We start from the raw sequence: 16,943 nt of genomic DNA, 5'->3' as shown, positions 1-16,943 counted from the left end.
CGTCATGGTGACGTCACACCTGACCTACCGTAACCCCCCTGGCCACGGCACCCGTGGGGACGCATCCAAGTGCAGCTCGTGACGTAATACCCCTGGTTGACGACGTCATATCATTAACCTAAGGGGTAAGCCGTTATGACGTCATACCTGAACCTACTACAGTTTGCTCATTACATTACAGCCTTATGACATCACGCTAACGTAACTCTATGCTATGATAAGGTGAGCCCAATGACGTGCCCTATCACGCCGTGATTGTGCCGTCGGCAATGACGCTGTCATGTACGACCCTATACCCTACGACTACAACGTCGGGCGGTGCTTCATCGATCAGCGCAAAGGCTCCCTAACTCTATCGTCATGGATACCACTATCGACAAGTCGATGTCGGGTTGATCAAAAAAAAAAAAAAAATTCATTTTCCAGAGTACCTACGCGCAAACGGTTAAACTTGTGTAGAGTACGCGTCGAGTCCGCGCGTTTGATGTGTCACAACCCTATATACCGGCGTGCCAATTCACCCCGACGCTGTCGTTTAAGTTTAAGTCGATGTTTCGTAAATGATGAATACATAATTTTGACGTCATCGGGTTGCAACTCGATTTGTACGGGCGAATACTTCATTTCTATTATAAACTATTAGGATCCGCCGTCCAGCTATATTATTTGATAGTGTTCAACGGTTTGTATAAACGGAATGTAACATGAACTTATTAAATTAAAATTATTAAAAATTAAATATAAACATATAGTTTTAGTATAAATGTATATGCTATTATTGTAATAAGTAAAGGATGTAGTCAGGTGATTATGGAAAACAATATCTAGTAAACTAGAAAAGTTATTAACTTAGTAGGTAACATTGACGGTTAACTCAAATACAGAAATGTGTCGTAATATACTCAGCACTATCATAATATGAAATAACAGTGGGCTGCTCTGTTTGTGTCCAAAGCAATGGTCGTTCATTTAAGATTATAAATAATTTTATTTATAAATTATATATACTCATAAGCTTAGAATAACATGATTGATTTTCTTTAAGATATTCATAAACTATACTTGTCAGCTCTTTTTACTATTATCTTAATAATAAAACACAATATGTAAAACACACAATGTGATAAAAACAAACTATTTTAACGTCATATAAAATATCAAAATGATTTGTATATTATTCGAATGTATTAATTTATATATTTTAAGTATTAATTTATATATTCTGTCTTGAGATTTGATCTAAATGCATATTGATTCTGATACTAATAATTTGCAACTATTACGTACTTATATAAAGTATAATGTATATTATCATTCAGGGAACATATTGTAGGGAATATTATTTCAAACGTGATAAAATCATTGAGGGCGTGTAAATTGTTAATATCGGATATGTAAAGTGCACACTCGTGTTCCTTAAATTTATGTATAGTATAAAAAAATTGCTTATTAGTAAACCGAATAGTAATTAATACACACACGATTTTCTGAAAAAATTTTATATTTAGTATAAATGCATATTTAATATCATTAAATAAAGAAGGTAGTCATTATTAGCTTCGATGCGAAGCGGAGAAGGTATTAATTTTACTATGATTTTTTTTTTTTTTCTTTTTTTTTTTTTTTTATGTCTGTTGCCACTTTTTCTCAGCTCTCACTGGACCGATTTCTTTCAAAAATACGTCAAAAGATCACAAATCGTATCTAGTTGAAGACATTACCCTTAAAAATTGAAAAAAATTCCCTCGTTCCCCGCAAATGGGGGAAATATCCAAAAAAATTACAAATTTAAAAATCGCTAAATTTAAGTGAAAGATATTTAAGCTCATCTCCATACCAAAATAAAAGTGCCGTTATTAATATTGGTAACCAATATTGTATCGCTTGAATTATTTTACCACAAAAACGTCAAAATGATTTGAGCAATGATGGAGACTTTGGATACCTAATTTATATAAAGATTGACGAGACTGTTGAATATTATATCATTCAGAAACTTTACTAACTAATGAACGTAGTATCGTCAATGTCATTGAAATGAATAACTATTAACTAACATTGAGATAATATAGGTAATACTTCAAAATCGGTATATTAGTCATTTATGACAGAGTGGCTTTATAACAAATCCTTGCACATATTACTTATTATTAATCTGTGTAGTTATTATTTTTATTTAGTAAAAAATATATTTATTTAACTATAGTAATGCTCTACTAATGACATACTATTAGCTTCGATACGAAGCGGAGAAGGTATTAATTTTACTATGATGTGTTTTTTTTTTTTTTTATGTCTGTTGCCACTTTTTCTCAGCTCTCACTGGACCGATTTCTTTCAAAAATACGTCAAAAGATCACAAATCGTATCTAGTTGAAGACATTACCCTTAAAAATTGAAAAAAATTCCCTCGTTCCCCGCAAATGGGGGAAATATCCAAAAAAATTACAAATTTAAAAATCGCTAATTTTTGAAATTTTTTCACTTTTTTTTCTTAAAACTTCCATAACTTTTTGAAAAATCAACAAATCAACATAATTTTTTTTTATACTAAAACCTTAGATATTTATCTTTCATTTTATATTATTTTTTTGAAAATCTATCATTTAACCTGCTCATTAGGGGGGATTTAAAGTAGCAACTTTTTTACAAAAATTAACTTTTTCAACTTAATTTTTGAAAATGTTCCGGAAATACTGCGTCCTTCAAACATATATCAAATTAAAGCTTATTTTATGTTCTACAAAATGAAAAAAAAAAATTTGTCCCGACACTTTTTCTTCTACATTTAAACGGCTGCCGTAGTTAAAAAAACGCTATTTTTGCGTTAAAATTTTAGATTTTCGATTTTTAATTTTCAACTTAAAAATGCTATAACTTTTTGAAAAATGTATGTATCAGCACAATTTTTTTTTTTCTAAATACATTATAAGTACATCTTTCATCTGAAATACATTTTATTAAAATTAGACAATTTCCCCTTATATAGGGGGCGTTCAAAACTTGAAATATTGTAAAAAACATAGATCTTTTTCAACTGAACTTTTGAAAGTGTTCCGGAAATACTGCGTCCTTTAAACATATATAAAATTAAAGCTTATTATATGTACTATAAAATAAAAAAAAAAAATTTGTCCCGACGATCTATCTTCTATGTGCAAATGGCTGTCGAAAATTAAAAAAAAATGTAATGATTGCGATAAAAATTACCTTTTATCGGGATGTTTTTTGTGCTTAAAACTGCCATAACTTTTTCAAAAATTAACAAATAAAAATAATATTTTTTTGTATTAAAACCTTAGATATTTCCCTTTCATTTGATATAATTTTTTTTGGAAATCTACCACTTATTCTGTTCACTGGGGGGATTTAAAATAGTAACTTTTTTACAAAAAATAACTTTTTCAACTTAATTTTTGAAAATGTTCCGGAAATACTGCGTCCTTTAAACATATATCAAATTAAAGCTTATTTTATGTACTACAAAATGAAAACAAAAAATTTGTCCCGACGATCTATCTTCTATACGCAAACGGCTACCGTATTCAAAAATATGCTATTTTAACAAATTTTTTTTTAAAATGAAATACTATCTACAGATTTGCATCGAAGCGTTTCTTATGATAGTGATTTAAATCACTGTCAAATATCATCTATACTTGTCCCATCTATGCCTTGTCTACACTGTGCCTCGACCCCACTGTGCTACCTCTTTTATTAATAATATGTTTGTATAAACATATTATTTTTTCTTGTTTAGGATATAATGTTTGTGGATTATACTGCTCAGCGGTTAATAGCAAACAGCCTAGATTTAAACTCTCTAAACAAAAACAAACAAAAATTTGTCAATTTCAACACTCGTTTAAAAACTTTTGATATTGGATTGTGTGTTTTAGTAGTCCACACGTATAAGTGAATCGGTATGCGAAAAATATATGCTTAAATTAATTTCTAATGAAAAGAATTTTTAATATTTGTGTAAAAGTAAATGATAGTAATAGCAAATATCTATTTTATAAAACGTTATCCTACATTACAATACATTATATAAACATGAACAAATAACGGTTATAACCAGTAACAAAATACTGTAGAAAAACATTAACAACTTTATTATTAAGAATTTGGAAAGCTCATAGAAATAAACAGACACATTTTACTTAATCCGTTGACTGTACAAAACTGACTACATATCCCTCCGCATAAACGCTTGTGGTTTTTACATTAATAAAAAAATCAAACGCATAGATTTAGTAGTTTTTGAGGATTGTATAATTTGCGTTAGTGACACGAAAAATCCTAGGGTATACCATTGCACCTCATCTCGGGATCCTTGTTATTGGGCATGATTGTTCTTATTTGACGGTGGCAGTAGGTCACCGACCGGTTTTGTATAGTCGTAAGTGTGTGTCTGTGTAAAACACTGCCAACATTATAAAAATGTGTTTGAAATCCTAAATTAAACAATACCACATCGTACAAGATGGTCCTATTTCCGTGATATTGGACTGTTATTTTAGCACTCGTATAGCCTAAGTGAATCATTGGTGTGTGAACGATTTATGATTATATTAGTTTTGATGAAAAGAATTTTTAACATTCTTGTAAAAGTAAATGATAGCAATAGCAACTATCTATACTATATAACAATAAGATAAAGGCACATAATTGAATAAAAGTTTAATTAATCATAACCAATGAGTCATTATAGTTTATCCAAAAATATGTCTATAGGTTTTATAATATATCATATACATGAAAAAATTGACATTCTTATACTATTACATTGAATAATACAATGAAGTTAATAAAAATTGACCTATTTTTTTTTTTGCGTGTTAAAATTTTAAAGGCAATAACTTTACTATAGCATACCTAAAGTTTATTTGTTAAAAAATTGGCAAAACACTCATACAATAATTATGTGTAATATAAAAAATGTTAAATCTTTAATATTATAATTTAGTTTCAAATCTTTTACTATGGGTAGAGGAAAACCACTTAAAAATGAATAAAGGGGTAAAATTATCGCTTATAACGAGTCTACTCTTTCAAATCGTGTAATTTCACGTCGAATTAATAGAAGTTTAACGGTTATTGATAATTTTGTTAAATTGATCCAAAATATTAGTGGCGGCTCGTGGCTTGGACGACGGGACGATCGTACCCCTACTAAAATTAATTAAAAGAAGATTGTATGTTCTTAATCCTACATTTTTATTAAAAATGCAAAATTTTAAATAGTAAAATAGTAATAATACATTTATCGTGTGCGAACATTAGAGTTGTTTGTCTCAGTATATGCGGGTACGCGTGCACACACGAGCATTGTTTGGACGACCTACAGCGTCGCCTGAATAATATTTTGAAACGTTATTATAAGTGAGGCGCCCAATTATGTGCGTTAAAAGTTATATAAAGTTTAATTATCCATAACCAATGAGTCATTGTAGTTTATCCCAAAATATGTCTATAGGTTTTATACATTATCATATACATAAAAAATTTGACATTCTTACACTATTACATTGAATAATACAATAAAGTTATTAAAAATTGACATATTCTTTTTTTTTTTTTGCGTGTTAAAATTTTAACTTGTATAGACTAAGCGAATCTATAATTTACGAAGAATTGGAATTTTTTTTTATATTAAAATAAAACAAAAAACATAATGCCATGGTACATTAACTAATAAATATAATTGGTGTGTGAAAAATTTGCATAGAAAAAAAACATTTATAAACCATTTGTTCTTGAATTGTAAAGAGTCATATTTTCGGTAAAGTGCGAATAAATAATCGTAAAAAATTAAACTGTGTCTTTTAAAATTGTATACTTTACATATAACTGTAATGTTGTTTATATTTTTACTTTAATATTAGCATAACATATTTTAACTTTGCTATACATATGTTTTCTGTAAATCAAGTTCATACTTGTGAACATGGTACAAGGCTTCAAGTGAGGTGAGGGGCTTAAGGGAACCCAGTACCCTTCCTACAACTATTGAAATGTGTCCACTTTAAAAGAAGTTCCCTGAAACGCGAAATATTTGGTAAAAATTACACATCATACTTTATAAATGAACGTTGAAAATTCTGAAAAAGTATACGGTAGTAATAGCATTAAACATTTACCTTATAAGTTTATAATATAATTATATACAAATAACGGTTGTAACTTATAACAAAATATTGTTTGATAATGTGTAATCATATTTCACGAATCTGTTATTACTTAAACTGACCACATTTAAGAATTGAAACATAAATCCAAATGGGTGTTTGTCCCCTTGGCTCCGTGGACAGTTCGCCTTGTATGCATAGAATCTAAGAGAGATGAAATATTTACACGCGTTGATATCTACCAAAAAATCAGACCACATCAGCTTTATTATGGACGTTTTCTTCCGAATTGCGATTTTTTTTTTCTAACTAGTACAAATTAAATTTGCTATCTACGACATTGCGTGAAATAAACAAACTCTTTGTAAAATTTGCATATAATACATGTAGTATTATTTAAAAATACGAAAATTTATATTTTATTTAGCAATAAACGTTTGTCGATGACCCAGATTCAATTTATAAAGCAATCTTAATTCGTCATTATCGATAAACGATCGACCGCAACCGCAAACATTTTCATGTGAACTCGACATATTGACAAAGAAGATTAGTAAATCTTAGTATATAACAAAATTTGTTATACATTTAATGTATATAACAAAAATATATATTTATTTCACAAACCATACACCACTATTCAACTATTCAGTTCAATGTGTAATATTCATTTAAAGTTTTTTTTTATTTTATTTTTTTAATTGAATAGTAACATTTCAATATTGTGTTGGGTATTATTTCATATGGAAAAAATGCTATAGCTTCCAATATGACACCATAAGTGATAAATTATTTAAAAAATTAATAAAGATTGTTTGAAAATTGAAATTTTAATTACGTTAAATGTAATTTCTCTTTTTAGATTGATTCTCTTCGAATCAATACATTTTAAATAGTTAACTTTTAACTACAGATGTGTAATAATTATAAATATGTATATATATAAACATACAATAAATTTGTTTATAGAATATGATTATTTTTTATTTAAATAATTAAATTATTCAACAGTCAATATTATTATTATTATTATTTATTTAAGACTGTTTAAAAATGCTTTATATAATATACTAATCATAAAAATTTAAATAAAAACATGAATAAAATTTATTGAAAATCAAATGTATAAGCATTTCCGATTTTGCCATTATAAACGTTCTTAAAAAATATATATATATATATATATATAATATTGTTAGTAATGCACATAATTTTGTAATTTATTTATTTTTTAATTTTTATTATTGAATTTTTATTCATATTTATATATAATATGGTAACAAACAATGTCTTTGAATTAAAAAAAAATGAACTCTTTTATACATAGTATATACTTTCTTAAAAATGGGGTCTGATAGACCCCCACGCGACTATGAACGTTAAAAATAGACACGCGCCTGCTAAAGGGTTAAATAATTTATCATCACAATAATGATATTTGAACTGTGATGGAAAATTAAAAATTAAATAATACATACTATTCTGATTAATGGATATTTGATCTATGATATATTTTATCGTAAAACTATCTTGGTTATACGCCATATCACGTATGCATTCATCAGTTGTACATATCAAATACATAATTTCATTGTTTACATTATGTGAAAATATAGAGTAAAAATTAAACTTAAAATAATTTTTTTGCCCAAACAATAAATTGTATACAACTGAACGTATTTCAGATTTATAAATTTTACAGTAATTTCTTATCATATCTAGCGTCACGAGTTTTTTTAATGCATCTTCATATTTAATCCATTGCTCAGACACCGTAAAATTTCTTGATTCTTACAAAATGTCTGCCAATATATTAAATTGAGAAACATTTTGCGCATTCAAGTACTTTACGATATCTTCAACAACATTTATGCTCAATAGAAGATGTAATGTATAAAAGTTTTACGATTAAAATTAATAAAAAGAAATATGTACACTTCGAACCGAATAGTAGAGTTTAGTAACAAAAAATGTAATAACTTACTATGATTTTTATTCTCAAACAAAAAATACAATTAACACCGAGGTGAAAAATTTATTTTCCATAATTTGTAATTGAAAACAGTGATAATATTTTCCTAAAAATTAAAAATTATTTTTACAAACATTACTTCGGAAAAAATATATAAATATGTAAAATATAGCATACTTTAACTCGATTTTTGATTTATTTCTCCCCAATTTGAAATGTAACTCAGGGAATATACTGAAATAATTTTACTGAAAATTAAAAAAATATTATTGTCAAAGTTATTTTACTTTGAAAAAAAAAATATATATTACTTACGTTTTTAATGATTTTCGATCTTCTATATTAAAAAATAAAAATGATGAACATAGAGAAACTAGTAGAACACATGAAAACGAATTATTAAACGTATATATGCTGTTTCTCCAGTTATATAGCAAAACTTGATTTTTTTTTTTACATGTATAAACGTGATAATCGGTAGGAGAAAATCCCTTTAATTTGTTTTTATATATAAGCTATGTATATAGCTTATTATTTTATTGACAAGTAATGAATATCTTAAAGAAAATCAATCATGTTATTCTAAGCTTATGAGTATATATAATTTATAAATAAAATTATTTATAATCTTAAATGAACGACCATTGCTTTGGACACAAACAGAGCAGCCCACTGTTATTTCATATTATGATAGTGCTGAGTATATTACGACACATTTCTGTATTTGAGTTAACCGTCAATGTTACCTACTAAGTTAATAACTTTTCTAGTTTACTAGATATTGTTTTCCATAATCACCTGACTACATCCTTTACTTATTACAATAATAGCATATACATTTATACTAAAACTATATGTTTATATTTAATTTTTAATAATTTTAATTTAATAAGTTCATGTTACATTCCGTTTATACAAACCGTTGAACACTATCAAATAATATAGCTGGACGGCGGATCCTAATAGTTTATAATAGAAATGAAGTATTCGCCCGTACAAATCGAGTTGCAACCCGATGACGTCAAAATTATGTATTCATCATTTACGAAACATCGACTTAAACTTAAACGACAGCGTCGGGGTGAATTGGCACGCCGGTATATAGGGTTGTGACACATCAAACGCGCGGACTCGACGCGTACTCTACACAAGTTTAACCGTTTGCGCGTAGGTACTCTGGAAAATGAACTTTTTTTTTTTTTTTGATCAACCCGACATCGACTTGTCGATAGTGGTATCCATGACGATAGAGTTAGGGAGCCTTTGCGCTGATCGATGAAGCACCGCCCGACGTTGTAGTCGTAGGGTATAGGGTCGTACATGACAGCGTCATTGCCGACGGCACAATCACGGCGTGATAGGGCACGTCATTGGGCTCACCTTATCATAGCATAGAGTTACGTTAGCGTGATGTCATAAGGCTGTAATGTAATGAGCAAACTGTAGTAGGTTCAGGTATGACGTCATAACGGCTTACCCCTTAGGTCAATGATATGACGTCGTCAACCAGGGGTATTACGTCACGAGCTGCACTTGGATGCAGTCCACACGGGCGCCGTTTTATTTTTTTGGGGTTTTTTTTATATCTGACCTGAGCTACCTCTTAAGGAACTGAGGATCTACAATTTCCGTTAGTAAATACTCCATGTAACATCTATGAGTGTAAAATATTAGTGACTATATACTTATTTTTTTGACAATATATATTATTAACTGATTTATATTATAAATTTCTTTGATATTTATTCATCCAAAATGTTTGATTGTAATATACTTCCTAAATTTATTTCTTTTGTAGTATAAATTCCAAAAAGAACATTTCCCTTTACGTGTAGCATTTAATTGATTTATTACTTGGTAAAATTACACGTTGTCTTCTTTTAGCTTTAAGAACCTTTATATTGTAAATAGTGTTACGGAAAATTATATTTGTATTGTGTTTGAAAATAAATATTACTCATTTAATTTAATAAAATTTTTTTAAAAACATGATAAAGCAAATAAAATACATAGAACGCTCAATCAGTTCATCCTCATCAATAGTTATATTTTCCAATGTATTTAACCACAAAGTGACTTTTTTTTGTTTTTCTGGAATGTAATAACTTTTATAATCGTTATAATTTTGATTTTAGTTGTATATTTCAAATTTATAATAACAGTAACTCATCACAGTTTTTAGATCATCGAGATGGCCCGATAAGTAAATATATTTATATTTTTAAACAACATTTTATATATATCTGTCACGAATTAAATTATGGTATAATTGACAATAACCTTACGACTCCAAACTTGATAAATATTTAAGAGCTACTGGCAATTGCAGGATAGCAGAGTTGGCCAGACCGACGATATTAGTATAGTTTGATTATTGTGACACAGTCCCGCGTCGCTTCGTGATACACGCGGCTCCACGATCCACACCACCATACGTTTCCTTACTACGTCTATATGGTAATTTGACTGACCAACACCACATGCACTTCGTCACGGTACAAAGTCCAACAAGTGCTGCACGGTCGACGACGATCCGTCGCAAATATACGTCGAAGTTGCCATCGTGATACCGTACCGTAAGTACATTTTTGCTCAACGCATCACCGTCTACACCAATCAACCAATTAAACAATGTGGTCCGTTTATTTACGAAATATTTTATTTTTTCAAATAAATTATCTTTCTTTAATTACGCTGTATGTAAATCAACATTATTACTTTTAATAAACGGCTTTAAGCTTCTTTTTGTTCGCTGAAAAACATACATATTGTGTCTTCTATATTCATTCTACTCCTTATTACTTTATTGAGTTAATACTGGAATAATTGATTTATACACTATACTGTACAAACTTCACATGCTTGATTTTTACATTTTTTACATTTTCCACAGAATAATACATTTATGTTGGTATAATTGTTTTAATATCTGTCTTGTTGTTATGGTTAAATTAAATATTTTATGACGAAGAATAAATAATTTTTATATAAAATTCAATTTAATTTATAAATATCAAACTAAATATAATCAAAGTTAAAATTGCCATGAATTCATCTCTAGAAAAAAGACCAACAAATTTTGGTAGTGTTACTGATGACCAAGTGACAAAAGACATAATGCATTATAATCCACCAAATTGTTTACCCAATGGGTGTATTAAACCGGAACAGCATTTTATGTATGATCGCCAGTTAGCCAAAGTTTTGATGCATTATTACACTCCAGAAGAACGAAAAAAAGTCACTTTGTGGATAAATACATTGGAAAATATGATTATCGATGAAGATGAACTATCTGAGCGTTACATGTACTTAACTTGCCTTAACATGCTTTTACAAAACGGTTTATTAATACCACCATTTACAAGAGTACCCCCAAAAAAACCTTTAAAACCACTGAGGGACGTTATCGATAAGCGACTGTATAAAAAAGTTCAAACTGAATGTCGTAAAAGGAGAGTATATGAAATAAAAAAGTTTGAACGATCAGATAGAACTACACACGTACCACATGATTTTTTTAATCAACAGCCAGTGCCACAAAACGGAATTTTATGTTATGGTGCTGCTTTTAGCACAATTGAATAAGAAATAAAATTTAATCCATGAGTATCTAACAATTGTTCGTTAAAGGTGTTTAACGACTTCCTTTTAGCCTTTTTTCTGGAGATTTTTTTCGAATAACCATCATATTGTAATATGAATAAATATTTAATAATATTAAATTTATTAATAAATATTTAATATATTTGTTCAATTTCGACGGCCATTTACACCTAGAAAATAAGTCGCCGGTACAAATTAATATTTTTAATTCATAGTGCGCAGCATAAGCTGTAATTTATACATTTATTTAAAAGACGCAGTATTTCTGAAAAATTTTTAAAATTTAAGTTGAAAAAATTGACTTGTAAAAAAGTTTGAATCCCCCATGGTCGCGTAAATAATCAAAAACTTTTGGCAGCTTTATGCACAAAAAAAGAATCGTCGGGATAGATTTAACTTAGTTTTAATAACTTAAATTTTTTAACTTCTAGTACGTAAAATAAGCTTTAATTTTACATATGTTTAAAGGATGTGGTATTTCCAAACATTTTCAAAAGTTAAATTGAAAAAATTGACTTTTGTGAAAATGGTGCTATTTTAAATTCGCCCCTGTGGGTTTACAACCAAACAACTTATAGTTGTTACTAGAATTATAATCACTAGAATTATTAATTATAATAAAAAAAATCGAATGGTCTACTATGCATAATAAAGCATTTAACATATTAAAACAAATTTTAACCACACAACCATAGTTGTAAGAAATACTTTTAAAAAGTATTTTAAATAATACTCAAATATTTAAAAAAAAATGTATTTAAAATACTATTTGAATACTTTTCATACAAAAGTATTTGAGTAATACTCAATTACTTTACAAAAGTATTTCAAATTCTAAGAATACAATTAAAAAATAATAATAATGTTTTTATTTTAACTAAGAGCAAAAGGTTCCACCTAAATAATTACCAAGAGGGTAATTTGAGTCAAATATTGAGTACTCTTAAATTAAGAGAACTCATTTATTATTTTCGATATTTTTTGTTAGAGGTAAATAAAATTAATTATTGTAGACTAATCAGTGAAAAAAATAAATATTAGTACATGTGTAAAAACCTGTAAAGTATGTCTTATTGACAATAGAGTAAATCATTTGAACCTGCAATAGGCTATTGTAGGTTCAACTGATGTATTAAAAATAGATGTATACATAATAGCATTTAGATAAGCACAATAATTATGTTATACTATAATGTAACATATAAAATAACAGAGAATTATTCTCAATTTTCATTTTGACTGAGTTTAATTTGCTTGCTGTGTTACGGTTAGCAAATTAGAAAAAAAANCATTTTGACTGAGTTTAATTTGATTGCTGTGTTACGGTTAGCAAATTAGAAAAGTATATTAAGAGTACTGAATATTAAACAGTATTAAATACTAAATAATTGTATTTAAAATACTACTCAGATACTTTTTATTAAATGTATTTAAAAATACTATTCAATACCAATGAAAGTATTTGAATACTTTTATTCAAATACATTTACTCAAATGCTTTACGCCTTTGCACACAACCATTACTCAAACATTTTGATGATTCTAATAAAACATTTTTAACAACAGATGCTTCAATTAATGGTTTAGGAGCCTACTTAGAACAAGAACACAATAACGCATTATTCCCTATAGGATATGCAAGTAGAAAACTATTATCCAATGAATTAACATATTCTTCAACAACATTAGAATTGTTAGGACAATATTTTGGCGTACAATATTTTAGAGAATTTCTTTTTGGTCGTCACTTTTTTGTTTTTTTTTGCGACAACATTTTGATACAATATTATAAAAATGTTAAAATACCACCAGCAAAGATTACCAGATTAACTTTAAAATTATTAGATTTTGACTTTGATATAATTTACAAAAAGGGCAAGGAAAATAGAATCGCTGACGCGTTATCACGAAATCCTGTAAACAACATAATAGTAAATTCGGTCACAGATATTCAAACTATAAATTTCACTAAAATCAAATCATTATAATCAGAAGATGAATTTTACAAAGGGATAATAAATGCTTTAAATGACAAGGAGGTCCCAATAAATATTAATAGAAAGTCAAGACAATTTATTTTCAAAGACGAGATATTATATTTAAAAAAATACACACCAAATAAAACAATTGAATCAATTTTGGTACTACCACAAAAAATAATACCAAATATTTTTAAACATTATCATGAATCACTTATTAGAGGAGGGCATAGCAGTATCTCTCGCACTATTCATAAAATACAATTAAAATATTATTGACCAAATCTCAACAAGGATGTTCCGAATTTTATCAAATCTTGTCCAAATTGTCAAATGAATAAAAAATTAAGTGGGAAGCCAGTAGGTAGATTACATTCAATCCCATTAACAGGTAAATCCCTTTCTAGGGTTACTTTCGATTATTTAGGGCCTTTGCCATCTAGTAATAACAAAAAATATATTTTAGTAGCGACATGTAACAACACAAAATACATTTTTACAAAAGCCATACAATCTGCTACAGCAGAATCAACAGTAAAATTTATAATTCAAATAGTTTTACAATGGGGATGTTTCGAACACTTTTCTAGCGACAGGGGTTCACACTTTAAGAATGAATTAGTAAAAAAAATATGTGACAACCTTGGAATAATACAAGACTGGTCAACAGCATACTCACCTCAAACCCAGGGATTAGTAGAAAAGATTAACGGGGTCATTTGCTCGTCAATAAGAAATTATATAGAAGACGATAAACAATCTCGATGGTCTTACTTTCTTCCGTACATANTAAACAATCTCGATGGTCCTACTTTCTCCGTACATAACAATGTCATACAATGCAACCCCACAATCTAGCACGGGTTACAGTCCTTTTTACTTGATGCATGGATTCGAACCGGCATTTCCAGTAGATAATAAAACATTGCCCACAAACATACCGTATGATATATTACAATCATTAGAATATCTAAAGAAAGTTAGAGAAACAATTCCAAATATAATAAAAGAAGTACAGGAAAAACAAAAAAACAATTATGACAAAAAACATATCATATTAACATTCGACCCAGGGGACTTAGTATTAGTAAAATTTCCATTTGCTCAACCAGGAAAATCGCCCAAATTAGCACCAAAATATCGAGGACCATTTAAAATAATAAAGAAAGTCAATGACCTAAATTATATAATTGAATTAGTACTAAATAATAAGAAAGTGATGACACAGTGCATGTAAAACGTCGAAAACTTTACTTTCTAAGAAATTTTGAATAAAATATAACACTTTTCAAAAAAAAAAAAATCTAAGTTTCCAAATTAAAATAAACTTCCTATCATAGATATTTACTTTCAAAACTGGCTGACCAGGTAATTTTCTCCATACGATTCATCACGAACATTTAAATGGTTAGGTACCACAGGTAGATAAATAAGTCTAATCCGTCTATCACTATTTACAGATTTATACGACGACATAATCATCAATTATGTTATACAAATAATTTAAGACAAAACAGCGCGGCTACGCTTGTGAATGTAAACACAATACTAACCTAATAATTTGAATGTCAAATCACAGCCTCTTTAAACATATAACAATAAATCAAATAATCTACTAAATATCATCTGACACAACACCACAGACAATAAAACAAAAAAAAAGGGGGGAAATGCTATAAAGCATACACAAATAATACGGTGATAGACACACATACACAAGAAAGTAACAAAATGAATAAAATAACCGACACAATTAGTGACGGCAGCTGTTTATTTAAATAGCCAATATATAAGTGTATATCGAACAATATAGTATAGAATATGTGTATATTTATCTACAATATATGTATATATGCTACCGAAAATCATAAGTCAGATTGATTATTATAATCAGGGTGATCGTCGCGACTAAACAAAACGCATAAACAGCAATACACAATTAGCAAACGACCTTGTCACGGTGGGGCACGGTGTTATGTCAGCTACTCTCACATATTAAAAAAATACTATAAAGAACAATCAGAAATATATCATGTTTAATTTTTCTTCAACTTCTTTTCCTTTTTCTCCCTCTTATTTTCTCAAACAATATCTCATAGTTCTAATAACTAATTAAAAAAAAAATAAAAAAAATACTTATTACCATATTAAACAACATGGATATTCATTTTTTTTATTTTTACATTATAAATATCTGGTTTGCTCATGATCTATTTTATCAAAAAAAAAGAAAAAGTCTCGTTTAATTCATAATATTTTCTTTAGGCAAAATCTAACTTAGCATTTTTCTTTATAACAAAAAAAAAAAAAGGGGGAACGACCTAATTAATATCATAATTTTTTTTCTCTTCTTTCACATTATATACACAACACAATAATACATATTTGAATAAACACTATATACATAATAACATTATTTCTTATCTTAAAACTTAATTTCAAATATCAAACAAAGATACATCATATTTTTAATCATAAGAAATAACATACAATCAAAAATATATATATATATATATATATCGCTCATACAACAATGTTAATTAAATGAAAATTCTCCACATTTTCAATATACTACCTTGTTAATAATATAACATTTTTACATTTAAAATAACCAAAAAAAAAAATTTCTTTTCTCTTACTTACAATAACTTATATAAACAAATATTATAGAGTTGTAACCACCACAATTTCTCTTAAAGTAATAAAATTACATCATTAATACACATATATCAAGGAAAGTCATTTTATAATTCTGTTCTGTGTTATTATAGTATGGACCCATCTTGTCATGGGATTTATTTCGTAAAAAACACTTTCTGGAGGAAGGTTCAAAGAGTGTGTGACGTAAAACAATTATGCCCCAAATGTTTCTTTAACGAAAATCATCGAAAGACTGGTACATAATTATCACCTCTCAAAATATAATTATCAATGGACTCAGGATGTAATCAATTATTTTAAATCGAGACCGATATCGTTTCTGGCTAGGGAAATAGCTAACTATGCTGGGTGCGATGTGAAGTTGGTGGTATGACATGAGGAGGTGGTATAGTGCTAAATTTAGACCCAATATACCATGAGATGATGGACATACATGTTGGGAAGGGGGACTAATTAGTAGAAGTTTGACTAAAAAACCTAATCAAAAATAAAAATACCCAATCACAACAAAAAATTATTGGAATCACATAATTTTCTTGATACTCATAAAAAAAGCTAACATAAATTTTACAGATTTGTCTATTTTAAGTAAAT

At 28.1% G+C, this 16,943-nt stretch overlaps 1 protein-coding gene across 1 annotated transcript; it reads left to right on the top strand.

Annotated features, from left to right (window-relative positions):
• Positions 1-11,098: 11,098 nt before the first annotated feature.
• On the top strand, positions 11,099-11,922 carry LOC126897294 (uncharacterized). Its single transcript, XM_050670809.1, has one exon. It carries the CDS (start codon positions 11,149-11,151, stop codon positions 11,689-11,691), a length of 543 nt encoding a protein of 180 aa, XP_050526766.1. The 5' UTR covers positions 11,099-11,148; the 3' UTR covers positions 11,692-11,922.
• Positions 11,923-16,943: the final 5,021 nt, after the last annotated feature.

Source organism: Daktulosphaira vitifoliae, unplaced genomic scaffold, assembly GCF_025091365.1.
Source record: "Daktulosphaira vitifoliae isolate Bord-2020 unplaced genomic scaffold, ASM2509136v1 Scaffold_2, whole genome shotgun sequence".
In the NCBI taxonomy this organism is placed as follows: domain Eukaryota; kingdom Metazoa; phylum Arthropoda; class Insecta; order Hemiptera; family Phylloxeridae; genus Daktulosphaira; species Daktulosphaira vitifoliae.
The sequence above is the reverse complement of the archived record's forward strand: the minus strand, read 5'-3'. Positions and strand labels throughout refer to the sequence as shown.

Excerpts from the sequence above, each read along its gene's own strand:
- LOC126897294 (XM_050670809.1), top strand. The coding sequence starts at position 11,149 with ATGAATTCATCTCTAGAAAAAAGACCAACAAATTTTGGTAGTGTTACT.